The sequence below is a fragment of the Heptranchias perlo genome, chromosome 4, assembly GCF_035084215.1.
Source record: "Heptranchias perlo isolate sHepPer1 chromosome 4, sHepPer1.hap1, whole genome shotgun sequence".
Lineage (NCBI taxonomy): Eukaryota > Metazoa > Chordata > Chondrichthyes > Hexanchiformes > Hexanchidae > Heptranchias > Heptranchias perlo.
The window spans coordinates 70,084,093-70,103,311 of record NC_090328.1 but is presented as its reverse complement, the minus strand read 5'-3'; the positions used below and the strand labels follow the sequence as shown (position 1 = coordinate 70,103,311).

General features: G+C 40.5%; 1 protein-coding gene across 4 annotated transcripts in view; it reads left to right on the top strand.

Moving 5' to 3' along the window:
* The window catches only part of LOC137321007 (protein prune homolog 2-like), a 132,951-nt gene extending 114,750 nt beyond the window's left edge, over window positions 1-18,201 (top strand). Inside the window, exons 10-13 of one of the 4 annotated variants that reach the window (XM_067983099.1) lie at window positions 867-902; window positions 4,746-4,784; window positions 9,830-9,877; window positions 13,682-18,201. In XM_067983099.1, the coding sequence (XP_067839200.1) occupies window positions 867-902; window positions 4,746-4,784; window positions 9,830-9,877; window positions 13,682-13,715 (157 nt within the window). In that variant the 3' untranslated portion in view covers window positions 13,716-18,201. The remainder of the gene's footprint in view (window positions 1-866; window positions 903-4,745; window positions 4,785-9,829; window positions 9,878-13,681) is intronic. The other 3 variants (XM_067983100.1, XM_067983102.1, XM_067983103.1) reach the window with 3 other exon arrangements.
* Window positions 18,202-19,219: the final 1,018 nt, after the last annotated feature.

Sequence of the window (19,219 nt, the reverse complement as noted above, 5' to 3'; positions counted from 1 at the left end):
GAAGGGGTAGTGAAGAGAGAGAATGATGAAGGGGATGGGATGGGCAGAGGAAAGGTAGAAATCTCTCAGGAGCCGGGAGGATTGTGTTGAGCTTATCCCTTCTCTTCAGACCTGGATTCTCTCACTAACCCCCCAACTAAATCTCTCGTAAAGGCAAAACCTACTTCAGCCAACTCTTTCCCTGACAATTTGAGAGTTAGGTATAGAGAATACATATAAAACTCCTTAAATAACTTTAGAAAGATACATTTCTGACAATGTGTCACAGTCCACAACATTTCCTAGTCCTGTTTCAAGGAATGCAACCTGCAGCCCTACCGCTGTGGACCTTGGCTCTTCACATCATTTTCTCAATAATGATAATTACAATTTTTTAAAAAAGTCATGATCTCTTAATAAAATCTAATTTCACTGTTGAATGTGGACACTGTTGGTAATCACCTTGCAAATAAAAATCTTTCCATTTGAGCCCCAGTGCTTCTTGTTTAAGTATCACATTTTTAAAATCTCTATCAGATACAATAGAAGTTTGCACTGAAATAAACATTTGTTATCGAGAGCTTGGATTTTCAGATGTAAAGCCGAGACATTTCTTCTAGAACTGCAGTACAGAACAATTATTAGTGCGCACTTCGCTGTGTTGAAACAATGGTTGTATTATACTCCAGTAGGATGTTCTGTGATGACTTCACTTTTCAAATCTGCTTACCAATGTCCAAACCAGCACCTCTTGTTGATTTTTAATATGCAGTCATTCCTTTCCACTGATGTCCTGAAGGTGATTTCTTCTGCCTGCATTTCTATTTTGTGACTGAGTTTTCTTTTTTAATTTCCTAATTTTGGTTTAATGACTTATTTCCTATAAGGTATGAAGAAGAAAAGTGTATAAAAAGAAGGATGAGGTAAATGATAGTATTTCAAGCCATGTTGCAACTGTAGCACTGCCCTCCTTTTGCAGAAAACTAATCCTATTGCTGTTGGGTGATCTCAACAGTGGCTATATTTGCTTGAATGTGCTGATCTTCTGTCTTTCCCCTGTCCCCTTATCTCTTCTCTCATTAAAGTGTGAGTAATACTGAAACATAGCTTCATAGGCACTGACAGACAACAGCAAATTACATTTATATAGCACCTTTAACATAGTAAAACATCCCAAAGCACTTCACAGGAGCGTAAGCAGAAACAAATGACACTGACCCAAAGAAAACAACATTATTATAGGTGACCAAACGCTTGGTCAAAGAGGTAGATTTTAAGCAGTATCTTAAAGGAGGAGAGAGAGGTGGAGAGGCGAAGAGGTTTGGAGAAGGAACTTCAGAGCTTAGAGTCTAGGCGGCTGAAGGCACCGCTGCCAATGGTGGGACGAAGGAAGTAGGGGATGCACAAGAGGCCGGAATTGGAGGAATGCAGAGATCTCGGAGAGTTGTAGGGCTGGAGGAGATTACAGATATAGGGAGGAGTGAGGCCATGGAGAAATTTGAACATGAGGATGAGAATTTTAAAATTGAGGCATTGGTAGACCGGGAGCCCATGTAAGTCAGTAAGCACAGGGGTGATGGGTGAACTTGGTGCGAGTTAGGATACGGACAGCAGATTTTTGGATGAGCTCAAATTTATGGAGAGTAGAAGATGGGAGGCCAACCAGGACAGCATTGGAATAATTGAGCCCGGAGGTAAGAAAAAAGCATGGATGAGGGTTTCAGCTGCAGATTGGCTGAGGCAGGGGAGTAGACTGGCGATATTATGGAGATGGAAGTAGGTGGTCTTTGGGATAGAGGATATGGAGTCGGAAGTTCAGCTTCGGGTCAAATATAACGCTGATGTTCAGCCTGAGACAGTGGCTAGAGAGGGCAATGAAATCAGTGGCTAGGGAATGGAATTTGTGGCGAGGCCGAAGATAATGGCTTTTGTCTTCCCATTGTTTAATTGGAGGAAGTTTCAGCTCATCCAAGACTAAATGTTGGACAATCAGTCTGACAACACAGATGCAGTGGTGGGGTTGAGAGAGGTGGTGTGAAATAGAGCTGGGTTATCATCAGCGTACATGTGGCATCTGACCTTGTGTCTTCGGATAACGTCACCGAGGAGCAGCATGTAGATGGGAAATAGGAGGGGGCCAAGGATAGATCCTTGGGGGACTCCAGAGATAACAGTGCAGGGGCAGGAAAAACAGCTGTTGCAAGTGATTCTTTGGCTACGACTGGATAGGTAAGAGTGGAACCAGGGTAGTCCCACTCAGCTGGACAATGGAGGAGAGGCATTGGAGGAGGATGGAGTGGTCAATTGTGTTAAAGACTGCAGACAGGTGAAGAAGGAGGAGGAGGGATAGTTTACCATGGCCACAGTCACAGAAGATGTCATTTGTGACTTTGATAAGAGCTGTTTCAGTGCTGTGACAGGGACGGAAACCAAATTGGAGACGTTCAAACATGGAGTTGCGATAAAGATGGGCACGGATTTGGGAGGCGATAACACATTCAAGGACTTGAATGGACCAGCAGTTTGCAAGGGCAGAGGGGTCAAGGGTAGGGTTTTTCAGGAGAGTGCTGATGACGGCAGATTTGAAAGGGAGTGGGATAGTAGCTGAGGAGAGGGAACCATTTACATTATCGGCTAGTACGGGGGCCAGGAAGTGAAGTTGGGTGGTCAGCAGTTTAGTGGGATTAGGGTCGAAAGAACAGGAGGTGGGTCTCCTGGACAAGATAAGCTTGGAGAGAGCATGAGCGGAGATAGGAGAGAAACGAGAGAGATGAGAGTTCAGGTCTATGGCAGGGGGAACCTTGATGGAAGCTTGGCTTGGTGGGCTCGATGAAGGGAAGGATGAGGCAGATGCAGCTGAATGGATGATCTCAATCTTATTGACAAAGATGTCCATGAGCTCCTCACACTTGTTGGCTGTGAGGGTGGAGGGGGTTGGGGAGAGGGGTTTAAGGTGACGGTTGGTAGTGGAGAAAAGAAGATGGGGTTATCTTCACATTCCAGGATGATCCTGGAGTAGTAAGCAGTTTTGGCAAGGGAGAGCAGGGCCCAATGTGCTTCATGTGGTCTGGCCAGATCTGCCGATGAATGGCTGAACCAATTGTGCACCATAAACGTTCAAGTCTACGTCCCTTGGACCTAAGGAAGCGAAGATGGGGGCCATACTAAGGGGAACAGCCAGGGTGGGGGAGAATAAGGGTGTTACTGGGGACAAGGGCAACAAAAGTGGAGGTGAGCCTGCGATTGAACAGATCGGTAACTGCAGAAGTGTTGTGCAGAATGGGCGGCAAAGGTTAGACAGTTGGGAGTTTGAAAGTGCCTTTGTAAGTGACTTGGGGAGATTTTTTTCCGGGGCAGATGCAGAAGGAAGTGGAGTTGGAAGGGCAAGGGGGTTGTGAGTGGTGAGAAATACAAGGAAGTGATCAGAGATGACCTTGTCTGTGATTGAGATGATGGGAATAGAGGGGTCACGTGAGATGGCAAGGTCAAGGGGATGGCCATGAACGTGGGTGGGAGAAGTTAAGGGGGAATAGAAGAGCGGTGAACTCAGAGGAGAGAGGGTAAGGTGAGTTGAGATGGAGGTCAAAATCACCGAGGATGAGAAATCACTCTGTGCAGAGGCTGAAGGAGGAAAGCAGTGAGGATATCTCGGTATGAAATTTGGCTTGGTATTTGGGTGGGCGGTAGAGAATGAGGATTTTGAAGGAGAAGAAAGAGGGTTGGAACAAGATGAGGTACTTAAAGCAGGAGAACGTGCCAGAGGAGTAGGAGGACAGACCAAGATGAGATTTGGTGATAAGGGCCGGGTGAAACAGATTTATTAAAAATAACATAAGTAGTAGCAATAGACAATGCAGCACATTATAGTATTCTACAGAACTTTATCTACACCTCCTCCATACACAGAATAAAAAAACAATTCAAGCCTATCCTAATTCTCTCAGTAATACTAGACCTGGATCAACATTGATAACATAATTGATACATGAGGTTTCATCCGACCCATAGAGTCCCAAGTCCATACCTCGATGGCCTTGAAAGAACTGGCCAAGACATACTTTCTATCACCTCTGCATTTGAACCAGGAACAAATTAAGTAAAATATGTATTGACCTCTGATGGTTTGCCCAAGTGGCCATTGTTCATGTTTAAGCCCAAACAGTGAGGGCCAGCAGGCTATTTCACCATAGGGACATCATACCCAAACCTGGTCAACAGGGGTCACTGAATACTGATCAGGAGCGGGAACTTTGTCTGACATTTTTCCTTCTCTAGCCCAGGGATACTGAGGCCAATTTTGGAGTCGCTACTGCCACCCCAGCTGACATCAGATATGTATTGGTCTTTCCCCCTTATCGAGCCAGGACTGTTGAGATTTACTTTTTGAGTCTCTTTAAGTAAAAGGTTTTCCTTTAATCCAGAATTTCGCTTTGCCAGGTTACTGAATGCTGAATATTAACAATATCTGACAAGGCGGCTGCACTTTCAGCTTTCTATAATAAGCATGTGATGTTTGAAAAACTGGCTCGCTGTCATGTATAGTTGTGATTGTTTCTATGTACTGAATATTGTCAAACAATGACAGGTGAAAACTATTGAGAGCATTTTGAGTTGGAAACAGTAGTCACAATGTAAAAGAGTTCAAAATACTTCATTCAGCATCAGGCTTAGCAGCATGTTAAAGATGACATTGTTTTGCTTTGCAATTGTCTCAAACTGTTGTTTTCTTTTTAATTATTATTATTATTCATACTTTTCTCCTGCAGATTGGATGAAGAATTAAGAGAGGCATCAGACACAGCAAAGTAAGGAATTAGACAAGTATTTGTTTTACATTTTGGGTTTTACTCACTTATTTCTCTCAGGCTTGGTATCATAGATCATTTCCATAAGCAAGCCTCTGTGCCCTACAAACTAGAGTGTAGCTTTATTAACAATGATATCTGGTATTACAGCATTGCCCAGAAGTCGAATATTAATCCTTGTTACTGTATTTAACTTATTGGATATGTCATAAACCCTCTCGTCATCTCTAGACTTTGGAGAGAGGTAGAATAAACACTATCAGATTGTGGTATAGGCTATAAACAGGTTTACTAAAATAACAGATAAGCAGTAGCAATAGGCAATGCAGCACATTATAGTAGTTTACAGAACTTTACCTACACCTCCTCATGACACAAAATACCAAACAATACAAACCTCCACTAATTCTCTCAGTAATACTAGGCCTGGATCAGCATTTGTAACATAATTAATATATGGAGTTTCATCCGACCCACAGAGTCTCATGTTAGGATTCCCAACCTTCCAAGAATGACCGGGAGCTTCCTAGAATTGGGGATTCCTATTCTGAGCGCTGCCTCCAGCAGCCTGGGAGATCCACGATTTAAATTTCCTGCTGCAGTGCATCCCCCCCCCCCCCCAACTCCGTGATATTATCCCGGAGAGCCGCGACCATGTGGAGTACAGTTTGGAGGAAGCTGGAGAGTCAGGAATCGGGATGTCGGTATTCGTGGAGGGTCTCTGAAATCGGGGCGGGAGGGGAGACTCCAGAGTGAGGGGAAAGAGAAGGAGACGGGGGGGGGAGAAGAGGGAGATTGGGGAATGGGGGCTTGGGGAAATGGGGATGGGGGATTAGGAGTTGGGGAGAGAAGAGGGCTAGGGGTCAGGGGATTGGGGCTCAAGCAAGGGGGTGGGGAAATGGATTGGGGGTCAGAGTGGGGACCAGCATTTCCTGCAGAGTCGGGAGCAGTAGCAGCATTGTGAGGAGTGGGAGCAGCACTAAGAGAGGATTATTTCCACTGATGGATGAATGGGGAACTAAGGAACAGAAACCAAGGATTCTCATTGGAAGAAACAAGGTGGAAGGGAGGAGGAAGGTTCTTGAACTGAGGGCTATTAGACCTTCACCTTGTGTGGCTATTGAGGTAGAGGCTAAAACTTCATTTCGAAGAGAATGGGATATATGAAAAGGAAGAATATAAAAAGATCTTAGGCGGGGGGGAATGGCGTTACAGGAGAGAACGCCAGCACCAGGGGTCGAATGGCCGCTTCCTGTGCTGTAATTTCTATAATTCTATGAAAACTTTCCTTTATCGAGTCCGAGTTCAGGGAGTAGTTTAGAAATGTTGGTGTTGAACTGAGTTTAGGACAATGTGCCCTGGTGGGTATTGCCCCAAACACTAAGCCAACTGCCCTTTGTGGTTTCGGTTCAGGTCGGCCTGTGCAGCCCAGTTTTGATACGTGAAGTCCAAGTACAGATCGGCTCTGACTGAGGTTCCCAGTTCAGAGTTGTCACCTTCATGTAAAATCGGAGTCCAAACCAGGGTCCAAGGAAATAGGCTTGATCTCTCTTCCTATTAAAAGTGGCATTGACTGGGGAAGCTTGACCACACCTTGTGCAGTGCAGGGGGATTCTTGCTATGGTTTCAGGGTTAATATCAGCGGGTTATAGGATTACTGCTAGTTACAGGTAGAATATCAGGGCATTACATCTATCATTACCAATTACATATAGACTATCAATGAGTTATTGTATTACTGTTGGTTATGCGGGGAATCTTAGTGTTACCACTTTATTATTGTTATCAGTACAATTTCAGTGAGTTACCATTAGATACTGGTGGAATGAAAGTTCCTCCCACCTTTGGTTTACCCTCTGCGAATCACTCCCTCACTTTCGGATTCCCCTCTTCGCTGGCTCATGGGTGGCCTCCTGTTTCTTGGAACTTGTTGCTCAACAGCTGCTGGAGTGAAACCACAAGCAAAAATACTCAACTGCAGGGGACCCAACCTTTCTACGGCAAATGCAATAACATTTGTAGAAGCCACGTGATCGAATGCCACGTGATCGACATCACATGGTTAGATGTCATGCTCAGAATGTCTCCAACCAGAGCTGTCAAGCCTATCTTAAGTCCATATCTCGATGGCCTTTAAAGAATTGTCAAAGCTCTGAATTTTAGCCAGGATCAAATTAAATCAAATATGTATCTGAACGTGAGTGAAATCCCATTTGAATTCAGTTTTAAAAAAAATCTGGGAATGAAAAGCTGATACCAGTAAAAGTGACCATGAAGCTATGGGATTGTTGTAAAAACCCAACTGGTTCACTAATGTCCTTTTAGGAAATGAAACCTGGTCTGGCCTATATTTGACTCCAGTCAACATGGTTGACTCTTAACTACCCTCTGAAATGGCCTAGCAAACCACTCAGTTGTATCAAACCACGACTCAGGGCAACTAGAGATGAGCAATAAGATGCTGGCCTTGCCAGTGATTCCCATATCCTGCGAATGACTTATTAAAAATCTTTCAAAATCAAATAAAGATGCCAGTCATACTTAGAATTAAAGACATAGAGAATGTTTGCAGACCCAGGAACTATCCATTCGGTGCCAGATACAAAACCATTTGCAGAATAAAACAAGCAGCTATTAGGAAGTGCGTCTGATAACATCAATCTAAATGACTTCAATTAATGAATATTAACATTTTAAAGCCAACTGGTTTCAATCCAGCTGTTTTGTCTTTGGCAATGGATACAATAGCATAATAAAATACTCAGTTCTTGATGGGTTATTTCTTTAAGTAAACCTAGTTTTAACTATGAAAATACTGTAAAGAAAGACAGGACAAAAATGTACATGAACAAAATACTTTGCTTTATCACAGTTTTGACATCTCATAATATTTATCATTAAGCCTATAATTTTCTGAACGCATTACAGAAACTTTGACTCTCTCTTAATGAGAGAAATTAAGCATGGAATCAATTATGTGGCTTACCAGAATATCAAACCATTCTAGTTAAAAAGAGCTCATTTGTTTGCATTCAGAATTGTTTCATATTGTCTAATTTGTTGTTCTGCAGTGATCTTTAATGTCAATGAACCATTAGATTTAAAAATTGTTTTATTTGCATACCATAGTAACTCATGGATCATTGTCAACTCCAGCTATGAAGTCACTAAAGATTAATAAAAAGACGGGTAAATCAGGAAGTAGTGATTAGCTGATATGAAGCTTGGATTTTATAAACCTGAAGATAGTAGAAAGAGGGGAAATCTGAGGGAGATAAGGTATTCCCTAATATTGAACTGTTTGGACTGGCTCTGGTGGTGTCTTCGATTTTTTAAAAACTGGCAATAACAATTTATCTCCATCTATCCCAATTGTTGATTCAACCTGCACACCATCCTTCAGACCCACATTAAGAAGTGGCAAAGAGAACTTGGTCATGTCAGCTTTCATTTTTCAATGACTGCAAAGTCCCAAATACAGATTAAAGTTGTGGCATATATTTGCCCAAACAGTTATCTTTCATGGTCAGGACTCTGTAGGCATGCAATGGAAGTGATTTCTCTAAGCAATGTATGAGGAACAGGACCAAGCTGTAAGGTGAATTTGAGTCAAGAAGGAGGAAATGATAGCATGGAGGAAGGAACCCAGCGTGCACCAGTTACTGAATACCCTGGAGAAGGATTGAGTCTCAGGGCACAACTCTGTCAAATGCTATCATGAGGACCTGGATTAAGCAGTTGATGAAAAGCAAGGGTGATATTTGGCACTGGACCTGAATGATTAGAGCACCAAGGTGGCCGGCACATTGCAGGCTACCCTGTGTAGGTACTTCCAGCACACAGAAGGCATCTGTCCATTGTATAATTGATGAGGAAATGTTGAGACCCTGAATGACAGCTGCTGGAAGGCATTACCTTTGGGAAATAGGAGTACACATAATCATATGTAGAATTCAGTGCTTACCATGTTTGGGTTGCAGAGGTTGAATCAAGTACTGCTGAAGCTCTCCACCTCCACTAGGGGGAACCACCATTTGCTGGAAGATAATGTATGTCCAAGCTGTGGTCAGGAGGAAGGTAACATATTTTATGGTGAATGCTGTTCATGAGGAGCCCCTGTTATCTGCTGTTAGCTAAGGTTCAAACCTGCATTTGTCAGGTTGTTTAATGATAACTAATGATTATCCATTCGGGGGCAGGGTGGGGGCAGATTAGATGGAGGACAGGGTGGGAGAGGTAACAGGAATCTTCTTGATTTTGACATGACACCACTGGCAATGAAAGTTTGGAAACAAGTCGACCCTCTGGCAGAATTCTGAGCTCGGCAAGTCTAAGGTACTGCTGATAATTGCCCAACCAGCCTGGCTCATTACTAGATCATGGAGGGATAGACTTGTCACTGGGGCTAGGATTCCACCTGCTCAGTTCCAGATAACCCTGCAAATCAATGCCCTGACAGATAGGGTAGTCCTGGCTGGACAATCATGGGCAGCTTACTAGTGATCTCAGCTAGTAGGCTGTACAATATTAGCTGGTTAAATTCCACTGGTATTCCTGTGCACACTTTGGCCCCCAGTGCCTTAGCTCTGCTATCCTGTTAAGTTCTTTGAAATTAGATAAATGGGGGTGTGCCCTTGTAGGGAGGGAGTATGCACTCCATATTGGGCAAACAGAAATTCTATCCATGATTTGGAGGCTCTTAAACATAGTTAAAGGTTTCTGTGTATGCGGTCCTTGCCCATGGAGTGCTTAATAATAATGCCCACTATGACGAACACAAAACTTTGCCTCCCCTCTGAAGAAAATAGAAACATACTCAACTTTTATTCATTATTTTTTAATTCAATTGGCTGACCTGACAAGATACCTGCAATTGCATTATTCATGTGTTGTTTGATTCCATCTGTCAGATACATATTATACCCTCTGTTTCAGAATTGTTCAGGATTGGCTAATTGGACTGTATTGTTTCTAGCATGTTAACAAACCAATCTTGCTTATTGTTCCCTTTGTTTTTGTTGTTTTTTTTATTTTTGTTACCATAGAACTAGCAGACTGTCGATTGAATCAGAAGCACCTTCAGAGGAACAGGAGTAAGGATAATATGATTGGAATAAATCAGTGTTTTGTGGTCACTCTGCATGCCTGTCCAGTTCTACCTAGTATTCTGTGTTGTGTTGTTCTGTACAGTAATTTGTTGTATTACGTTTTATGGATTCATTGGCATAAACTTCTTGGTTAATTTCAGAATCATAATATCCCCTCCCAGTTTTTTCAATCAATGTTACCGTCCTCTTGGAAAAGGAGCTGACTTCTTCACTTCTCTTCAAACTATTGAGAAAAGTCTATGCAATTTTTTCATGCTAAACAATTCAGAATAGCCCTGCAGTCTGTAGTAGGAATAGTCCTGTCATCTTTATGTGCAAAGATGATTCTTCAATAGTCTTCCTTTTGTCAGTGGACAGATGTAAATGCTGTTGAACAGTTAGTTTAGCCAATTTGAAAAGTAATCCATTTAAATATTTAAAAGCCAGTTTGAGCCCATCTACTATGGTGGATGCTATTTTCATTAGAATCATAAGGCTGATCATTCTTCTGAAGTACAGCATGTTGGTGACATGAAATCAACAACAAAATCTATTTGAGCCACAATACCCTCTGCTTCTGCTGCCAAAACAGGTGGATTTAGCATTTAGAATAAGCAACTTTATATGAAAGACTCGCCCAATCAAATGATTGTGCAGTAGAGATTACCTACATCTATCTCAGCAATATTCATTCAACGTTCAGGATACATCATTGTGCAGGTAAGACATCATGGTAGCAGGAAAATAACAGAATATAACCAATCGTGAAAACAACAATGTTTATGATATTAGATTCATTCCTTGAATGAACCAGAACTTGCACTGAATTTTGAACATTTTAAACCAAGATTAGAAATTTTTTTTCCAATTCTCTCCCTTCTCCTCTAAAGAATCACTCCTCTAAAGTGATTTATGCTGGGTGTACTTTCACATGGTCTGATAGCCTTTGGTACCGTTCATATGTGTCCCTTGACAATGAGTGGTAGCAGGGTATTCAATTGTGCAGGAGAGGATGGGCCCAATCCTATCCTTTCCTGACATTCTCATATCCGCATTTCTGGCAGATATCACTGGATAATGATCAGATTTTTTTAAAATCCCCTCAATAATTTAGGGATGCTGAGGTCAATTTTAGCAAAACGGCTTGCCACTGGTTAAGATCAGCTAACTGAATTGAGACCAAAAATTGAACTCAGGATTTTCCAGGTCAGTATAACTCTGTTCCATACTAGGTGACACATGTATTTAGTGAGTCAACAGGACAGGTCCATCAATCAGAAAAAAAGTTGTAAGTTTTGACTTTCAAATGCTAGTGCTTGCTCACGCGCAGTTACTGACTGCCACCAACACTATAGTATATGCCCCACAATGTAAATAGGAATGATTCCACAGCTGTGGGAAACCCAGCAATTTACAGGACTGCTAGTAGAGGCCATTCTGTATTCCAAACACATCAGTTTCAGTTCACAGTAGATATTCATTCTACAGCACAGAATTTAGCTTTAATTGTTGTTCATAGAATCATAGAATGATACAGCACAGAAGGAGGTCATTCGGCCCATTGTGCCTGTGCTGGCTCTTTGAAAGAGCTATCCAATTAGTCCCACTCCCCTGTTTGTTCGCCTTTGTTCCTTTTCTTCTTGCTTCTTCCAAGTTTATCCCCACTCTTCCCCCCCCCCCCCCAAAGCATTGGCTTGCTAAGGTATGATTCTAAAGTCATCAGTTGTTCTTTGGTACTTTGCCCAATGGATATTCTTCATGTATGGCCCTGGGAGGGGCATCACAGTCAAGTACAATACTGTCTTCCGAGAACCACTCCCAGCAGAGGTTTCTGGATTGTAATTGGGAGTGGAAACCCTGGCCTATTTTTCCCTCCCTAACCCAGGGGCACAGAGACTAACCTGCAGCACAGCCCAGGGATGGAACCTGATCTGTATGGGTCAGCTACTCAATTATCTTAACAAGCTATGTTATCAGGAAAGCTTTATTCAGCTTTCTCAATTTGACAAACTAACATACTAAAGATTGTAAAGAATAAAAATATTACACTTGTACACAAGCGTTCTGCAGTTGAGTCGATAATTTAAAAGGATGGCTGTAATGTGTATGTACATTTCAAAATGCTTAATGCTGACATTTGTTGCAAAGTATTACCATTCCTCATTTTCATATTTTTAGCTTCTCAGACGTTTTGGTGAGTTTATCCAGTGAGCAACTGGGCCATTCAGACTAAGAAGGCACCAGGTTTGACGTGTGCTGAGTTAGCTTATCTCAGTTGGGTGGCAGTACTGGCACTGTAATTGGTTTCTGCACCCCATGGTTAGGGAAGGAAGATAAACCTGCATTGCCGATCACTAACCAGTGATTGTTGGAAACACATGTGATCAGGATGACCTAAAATCATAGAATCATAGAAGTTTACAACATGGAAACAGGCCCTTCGGCCCAACATGTCCATGTCGCCCAGTTTATACCACTAAGCTAGTCCCAATTGCTTGCACTTGGCCCATATCCCTCTATACCCATGTAACTGTCCAAATGCTTTTTAAAAGATAAAATTGTACCTGCCTCTACTACTGCCTCTGGCAGCTCGTTCCAGACACTCACCACCCTTTGAGTGAAAAAATTGCCCCTCTGGACCCTTTTGTATCTCTCCCCTCTCACCTTAAATCAATGCCCCCTCGTTATAGACTCCCCTACCTTTGGGAAAAGATTTTGACTATCTACCTTATCTATGCCCCTCATTATTTTATAGACTTCTATAAGATCACCCCTAAACCTCCTACTCTCCAACCTCTCCCTATAAGTCAAACCATCAAGTCCCGGTAGCATCCTAGTAAATCTTTTCTGCACTCTTTCCAGTTTAATAATATCCTTTCTATAATAGGGTGACCAGAACTGTACACAGTAGAGGTCTTTAAGATAATGAAAGGATTTGATAGGGTAGAATAGAGAAAATGTTTCCACTTGTGGGGGAGACCAAAACTAGAGGTCTCCATTATAAGATGGTCACTAATAAATCCAATAGGGAATTCAGGAGAAATTTCTTTACCCAAAGAGTGGTAAGAATGTGGAACCCGCTACCACAAGGAGAAGTTGAGGTAAATAGCATAGATGCATTTAAGGGAAAGCTAGATAAGCACATGGGGGAGAAAGGAATAGAAGAGTATGCTGATAGGGTTAGATGAAATAGGGAGGTGGGAGACTCGTATGGAGCATAAATGCCGGCATGGACCAGTTGGGCTGAATGGCCTGTTTCTGTGCTGTAGACTCAATGTAACAAGGGCAAGAATAGGATCAAACTCAGTTATGATGCTCCTCATCATCAAAATAGCCCGTTGACCCTTACTGTCCAGGTTCACTCATGAATAGTGGCCACTTGGATGAGGTACCAAGGCACGACCAACATCCATGGAACGGTACCCCAGCCAGGAGTCAAAACCTTCAGGAGAAAAAGAGGACATGCCCCGAATTCCTGACATGCTCTGCGCCAGGAGTCTGTATTTGTACAACTCTTTTAAAACAAGAATAATTGTACGTACTTGGAGAAATTTGCACTGCTGTACCATGAGGAGAAAATCAAATACGGCACTGCATTTGAAGTTGACCCCACTCTTAACATGTCCCTAACCACAGTCAGCGCAGTAATGGTTGAACTTGCTGTGCCCTTGCTCCTTCACCCCAATTTTAAAAAAACACGATATTGTACAAAATAGATACTGTTTGTGGACTTCCTTCTTGTGCTTTTTTGTTTAATGTTATTGCTGCAAGTATGATGTCATCTATTTCTTTTTTGCTATTTTTACCCAGAGCTGAAACAACACTCAATAAACACGTGGAGTAATCGGTTGAGCGTGGACTCCCAAGTACCGCATACGATTTTTGTTTTCTGACTAGCAACAGAACCAATTAACTTCCTTCATTAATTCATAACTATCTGTTTACATGTTGATTGTTCATGTTTATTTTATGAAGTGTTATTTCTGTGAGTCGTTAACTGGGACTAACAGTTGTGCCTGTGAATAGAATGTCATAAGGAATATTATGATAAGGGGCAATAATACACATCTACTTAAAGAACTTTTATTTCAAAATAATTGTACATTAAAAAAAACTAACACTGCATTAATATTGCCATATTTAAAGGGATTCTCCAGATGCCAAATTAAAATATTAGTGCCTCCACCCCCTTTACAGTGAGCAGTAAAATGAGCACCACTTTTTGAAATGAGACCTTTTGCATAAGATTACTGATTGGAGAAAGCCCCCGATGTGAGTTTTATTTACAGATTGTTTCACGTCTTTGCAAGTTAATAGAGAGGGGAAAAGAAGAGCTGTTCATTTGAAACTTCAAAACACTTATTTGCTTTTTGTAGAGTTCAATATTAGACTTTCTGTTTAATTACCTCTTCCTGACATAGCTAAATCATGTAAGAAAGGCTTTAGAAGTTTTATCATGCTGTGTTTTATGCACACTTCCTCAACAAATTATTTTTCTTGTGTAGTATTTGTGTAGAGTGGAGTGGAGATGATTTCTTTTTTTTTCAACTGATTCTGTTGTGGCAAACTAGAAAATTAGCCTCATCAAAACAATTATTTACAATATAGTTATTTATAAAATATATCATTTATAAATTTGTTTCAAGGACACTTACTGTTGCCACCTTCAATTGAGAGGGTGGGGTCATTTGTAGGAGGTTCAGATCTGGCCCTAGGTATTCTGCATCCATGCAATGAGAACCGGTGAAATCGAACTTCAATCAAGGGTAGAGTTACAAAGGACTTAGGAGTTCTACCCTCACAAAACCAGCAATTCCAGGGAATTATGTTCGCTTTGAGTTAGCCATTTTTCAAACACATCAGCTTATGCACTGTGACAATAGAAATCCCTTCTCAGTACTGCTGATATGTCAGAATAGCTTTATTACTGTAATATAACTAAAATACACATGCTTAAATAATTGTAATTAAAAACAGCGTCATAATTTTTTTTTCTTCTACCTGTTTTTTTTCTTTTTTGTTGTTCTCTATTATTTCAATTTATTCCCTAAAAACTGCATTATAATTTTTGCTTTTTTTTCCCCAAGTTCCCCTCCAAGTCACTCACCTTTCTGACTTGGACATATATGGCCATTCCTTCATCGTCGCTGGGTCAAAATCCTGGAACTCCCTGCCTAACAGAATTGTGGAAGCACCTTCATTACACGGACTGCAGCAGTTCAAGAAGGCCCATCACCTTCTCACAGGCAACTAGGGATCGGCAATAATGGCCTTGAATAAAACATATAATGATCTTATCTGGTTTGTTTAGCTTTTGAGCTTGAGATTTCTGTAAGTAAAAATCAGTCCATTGTTCCAAAGGATATGTTTATTTTTAGTTAGTTGGGAGACTGAAATATGTTGGAGTGTCCAGACCCAACTTTTGCATGATTTTCGTAGCGATGTTCAGAAGCACAAAGCAGTCTGATTGCCCAGCAAACAATTTGTGGCAGAGGATTGAGTATTGCTAAAATTAATTATTTCATCCCGAAGTGTTAACACTAATGGTAGAGCTATTGGGCTACCTTTAATCAATTTTACTAAGGGGAAAATAAATTGCATAAGAACTAAATGCAACAACAAGAATGATATGGTTTACTGAACAAGCTTAAGTAGACATAAATGACAGATTCATCATTGGCGTTTTTTTTAAAGGAACACTATCAACAGGGATATGAAGGTATTACGGCAGCAAGATTAGATATGGATGAGTTGATAAGAAAAGCAAAAACAGTGCTTTTCCATTTTAATGGTATCTTCCATAAAATAGACTACAAGCACCAGCATGCTTTGTGAATTAGGACAGCTTATTCATCAGTAAAACTACGAGAGTCATTTACTGTGACACACACTGAATGAAATTTTGGAAAAGGTTCTATCCTCTCATGTTAAATAAAGTCAATTTGTGGGATTAAAAAAAAATTATATCCATTAATTTTTTTCCATATTTGAAACAATCCATGTGTGCCAGATTAGCATTAAAACAATGCTATTTCTCTTTAGGTAATTTAGATCCACTATTAATGTCATTTGTCAACATTCAGCATGGAAAAGGGTAGTCTTGGAAATCTTATTGAGTTCAGAGCAGAATGTCCATAATTATTTTATCTTGTGTAGATTTTATTTTTAGGAATATTTTTTCAGGGTACAAATCCCTATTCACAAACCTCCATAATTGCCATTTGTAAATCAGTTGGTAGGACCCACATCACAGTAGCCTTTCCCTTTCCTCAGCAGTACGACTGAGATTGGCAACTCACCGGCATAGGATTCATCCCAAATCTTTTCTTAAATTGGGGATTTATTATGAGTTACTGTGCATTCAATTTTGTTATCCTTTTGAAGTGCTTTTTTTATTCTTCAACTTGTTATAGTTTCAAAAATTGTATTGCTTTGTTTTGGTTGCTTCCTGAAATCAAAATCTGATTAATTGGATTTTTAAACTTTCTCTGAATCTGCTAACTGTGCAATATAACATGGAGATTTCCTTTAACAGATAGCCATCTACAATGATGGCTGCCAAGATAAATTAGCATTTTTAAAAATGTTATTTTTGAAAAGAAGTCTTACTTCCTGAGCTCAAGTAATTTTTTTTGGAAATTAGAAAAGTTTAGATGCAATACTCTGAGCTTAACTGGTAATTTTAGTGAGCTTATGTTGATCTGATAAAGCTATATCTGTCTTTCATGAGTCATTTACCCGTGAGTGTTCTTTAGCTTATTAGTATGACAGTGCTTTTAAAAAGACTCTTACAGATTTCTAGGGTGGGCCTTAGTTAATGTAAATTAAATAACAATTTGGAAAAAATTTGCATCCAAGTTTAAAATAAGATTATTTTCTTAATGTATATATATTTGTCATTCCTTAAATTTCTGTAATGCTTTTCTGCAACATTCAAGATTTCTAACATCTACTTGCATTAAAGAACAGCAATAAGGATGCATCATGCCCTGGGCAGGGTTACAATTACATTTGGAGTGGGGTTTATTGTTTTCAGTAGAAGTCCCAACTTAATCCACTTTCATGACCTAATCACTTACCCAATGAGAGTGTTCTGAGCCCCTCCTCCCAAAGATTATATTCACTCTCGCCCTCTTCCCATAGGTTATCTACACAAATCCTCCAACTGGTGTTTTTGAAAGTCATTACTCACTGAGGTTTGAGTAGTTCAGTAGATCATGGGTGTGCTTCCAGCACTTTTTCCATATACACGCAAGCTACATAGAGTCATAGAGTCATAGAGTTATACAGCACGGATAGAGGCCCTTTGGCCCATCGTGTCCGCGCCGGCCATCAGCCCTGTCTACTCTAATCCCATATTCCAGCATTTGGCCCGTAGCCTTGTATGCTATGGCATTTCAAGTGACATCCCAGGCAATAAACTGTTACTGGTGACTTACAAAACTTTCAACTAATATGTGTTGGAATCTTATGCATGTTCTGAAAAGTGTAATGGAAATTTAGTCTTTCAGTAAATTCTACATACTCTTACTTTTTGCGTTCAAAAGTTCATGGTCAGTAGATTATTGTAAATGAATACCACCAGAAATGTTATTGTATCAACATCTCTGTAATATTCTCTCATAATTGTGCTTAAATATTGTGAGAAAATGCAATGTAGTTAACAGCATCTTGCAGGTCAGATATTACCCATTACATTTTCTGTAGTATTTTTCTATTAAAGTGTACTTTAGGTAAGTTACACTGCCATACAGTATAACTAAATGAGCCATTTTAATGGATGAGTTCTCTCTTCACTGGGACGTGAAAATAGACTACCTAAAGTGAGTGCAAGAACGATTAAGGTGTTTTTAAAAGGGCACATTTTTCCCACATTATAAGTGACTTAACATTCTCCTCCTTTCTGTGTCATATTAGTTGCGAGGAATTTAAAAAGATTCGAATTAGGATCACTGTCAAATTGTGCAATGCTATCTTAATGTAGATTCTGCACTATCTCTTTTGATAGAGACTTCTGAATCCAAGAAAACTGCTGTTTATATATATATATATTATGTTAGGGAATTAAAGATGCCCAACAGTTAGAGAACATGTCCATGCTTGGGCAGACGCTGCAGCATCACTAAAGGAGGAAACAACACCTTATTAGTAGCTATACTTGCTGCTCTGTCCAGCTGCCATGGTTAACCAATGCCCTCTGCTACTGTGTCCCTTAAGGCATTATTACTTTGAAAAAATGCTGTTAATCCTTCCTTATGTAAAAATATGTGAAACTTTACATAACCTTAAAAAATGGTAATTTGCACTATTAAATGCTGTGCTGTCCTTTATATTGTGCTGCTTTTTTATTTGAACTATGGAACACTAAAAAAGTAGATACATATTTTATGTCAATTTTGTAGTGTACACAGGATCTGTGACAAATCTATGCTACTTCAGCTTGAAATGTAGATGTCACAAATAGTAATATATATTTTCTTTAAAAGTTGGTGATGGGGACATCACAATTGGCTTAGTGACCCCAGAAACAAAATAACGCAGAATATCTCCTCATGATCCAGTGACCTCTGCTAAAAAGTGTATGTCTCTGTGTGTCAGGAAAGGACACGCACATATACAGTGGTGTCCCCAGGAGTCGATATTAGGATCACTACTCTTTTTGATATATATTAATGGCCTGGATTTGGGCATAATTTCAAAGTTTGTAGATAACACAAAACTTGAAAATGTAGTACACAGGTAGGATGCCATAGACTGGTGAAATGGGCAGACACGTGACAGATGAAATTTAATACAGAGAAGTGTGAAGTGATGCGTTTTGGAAGGAAGAATGAGAAGAAGCAATATAAATTAAATGGTACAATTTTAACGGGTGCAAGAAAAGAGAGATCTAGGGTTCACATACACAAATCTTTGAAGGTGGCAGAAGAAGTTGATAAGGCAGTTAAAAAAAGCATACAGGATCCTGGGCATCATAAATAGTAAACAAATTTACAACACCAAGTTATAGTCCAGCAATTTTATTTTAAATTCACAAGCTTTCGGAGGCTTCCTCCTTCGTCAGGTGAACGATGTGAACGGTGTTTTAGGAGGGGTGGGATTTTCATCTCAACTGAGCGTGTTTACCGTACCGGGGGAAACACTCCAAGTTGAAACTGAAGTGTAGCAGGCACCAGCCTACGGGAGCTGCAAAGGTCCATTTGGCAGGTGCGGGGGGAGACCCTCACTCATTGCAGGAGGCCACTCTTGTCACTTTGGACAAAGTTTGGCCTGCACCACCCTTCTAACAAAAATTTCACATCGTTCACCTGACGAAGGAGGAAGCCTCCGAAAGCTTGTGAATTTAAT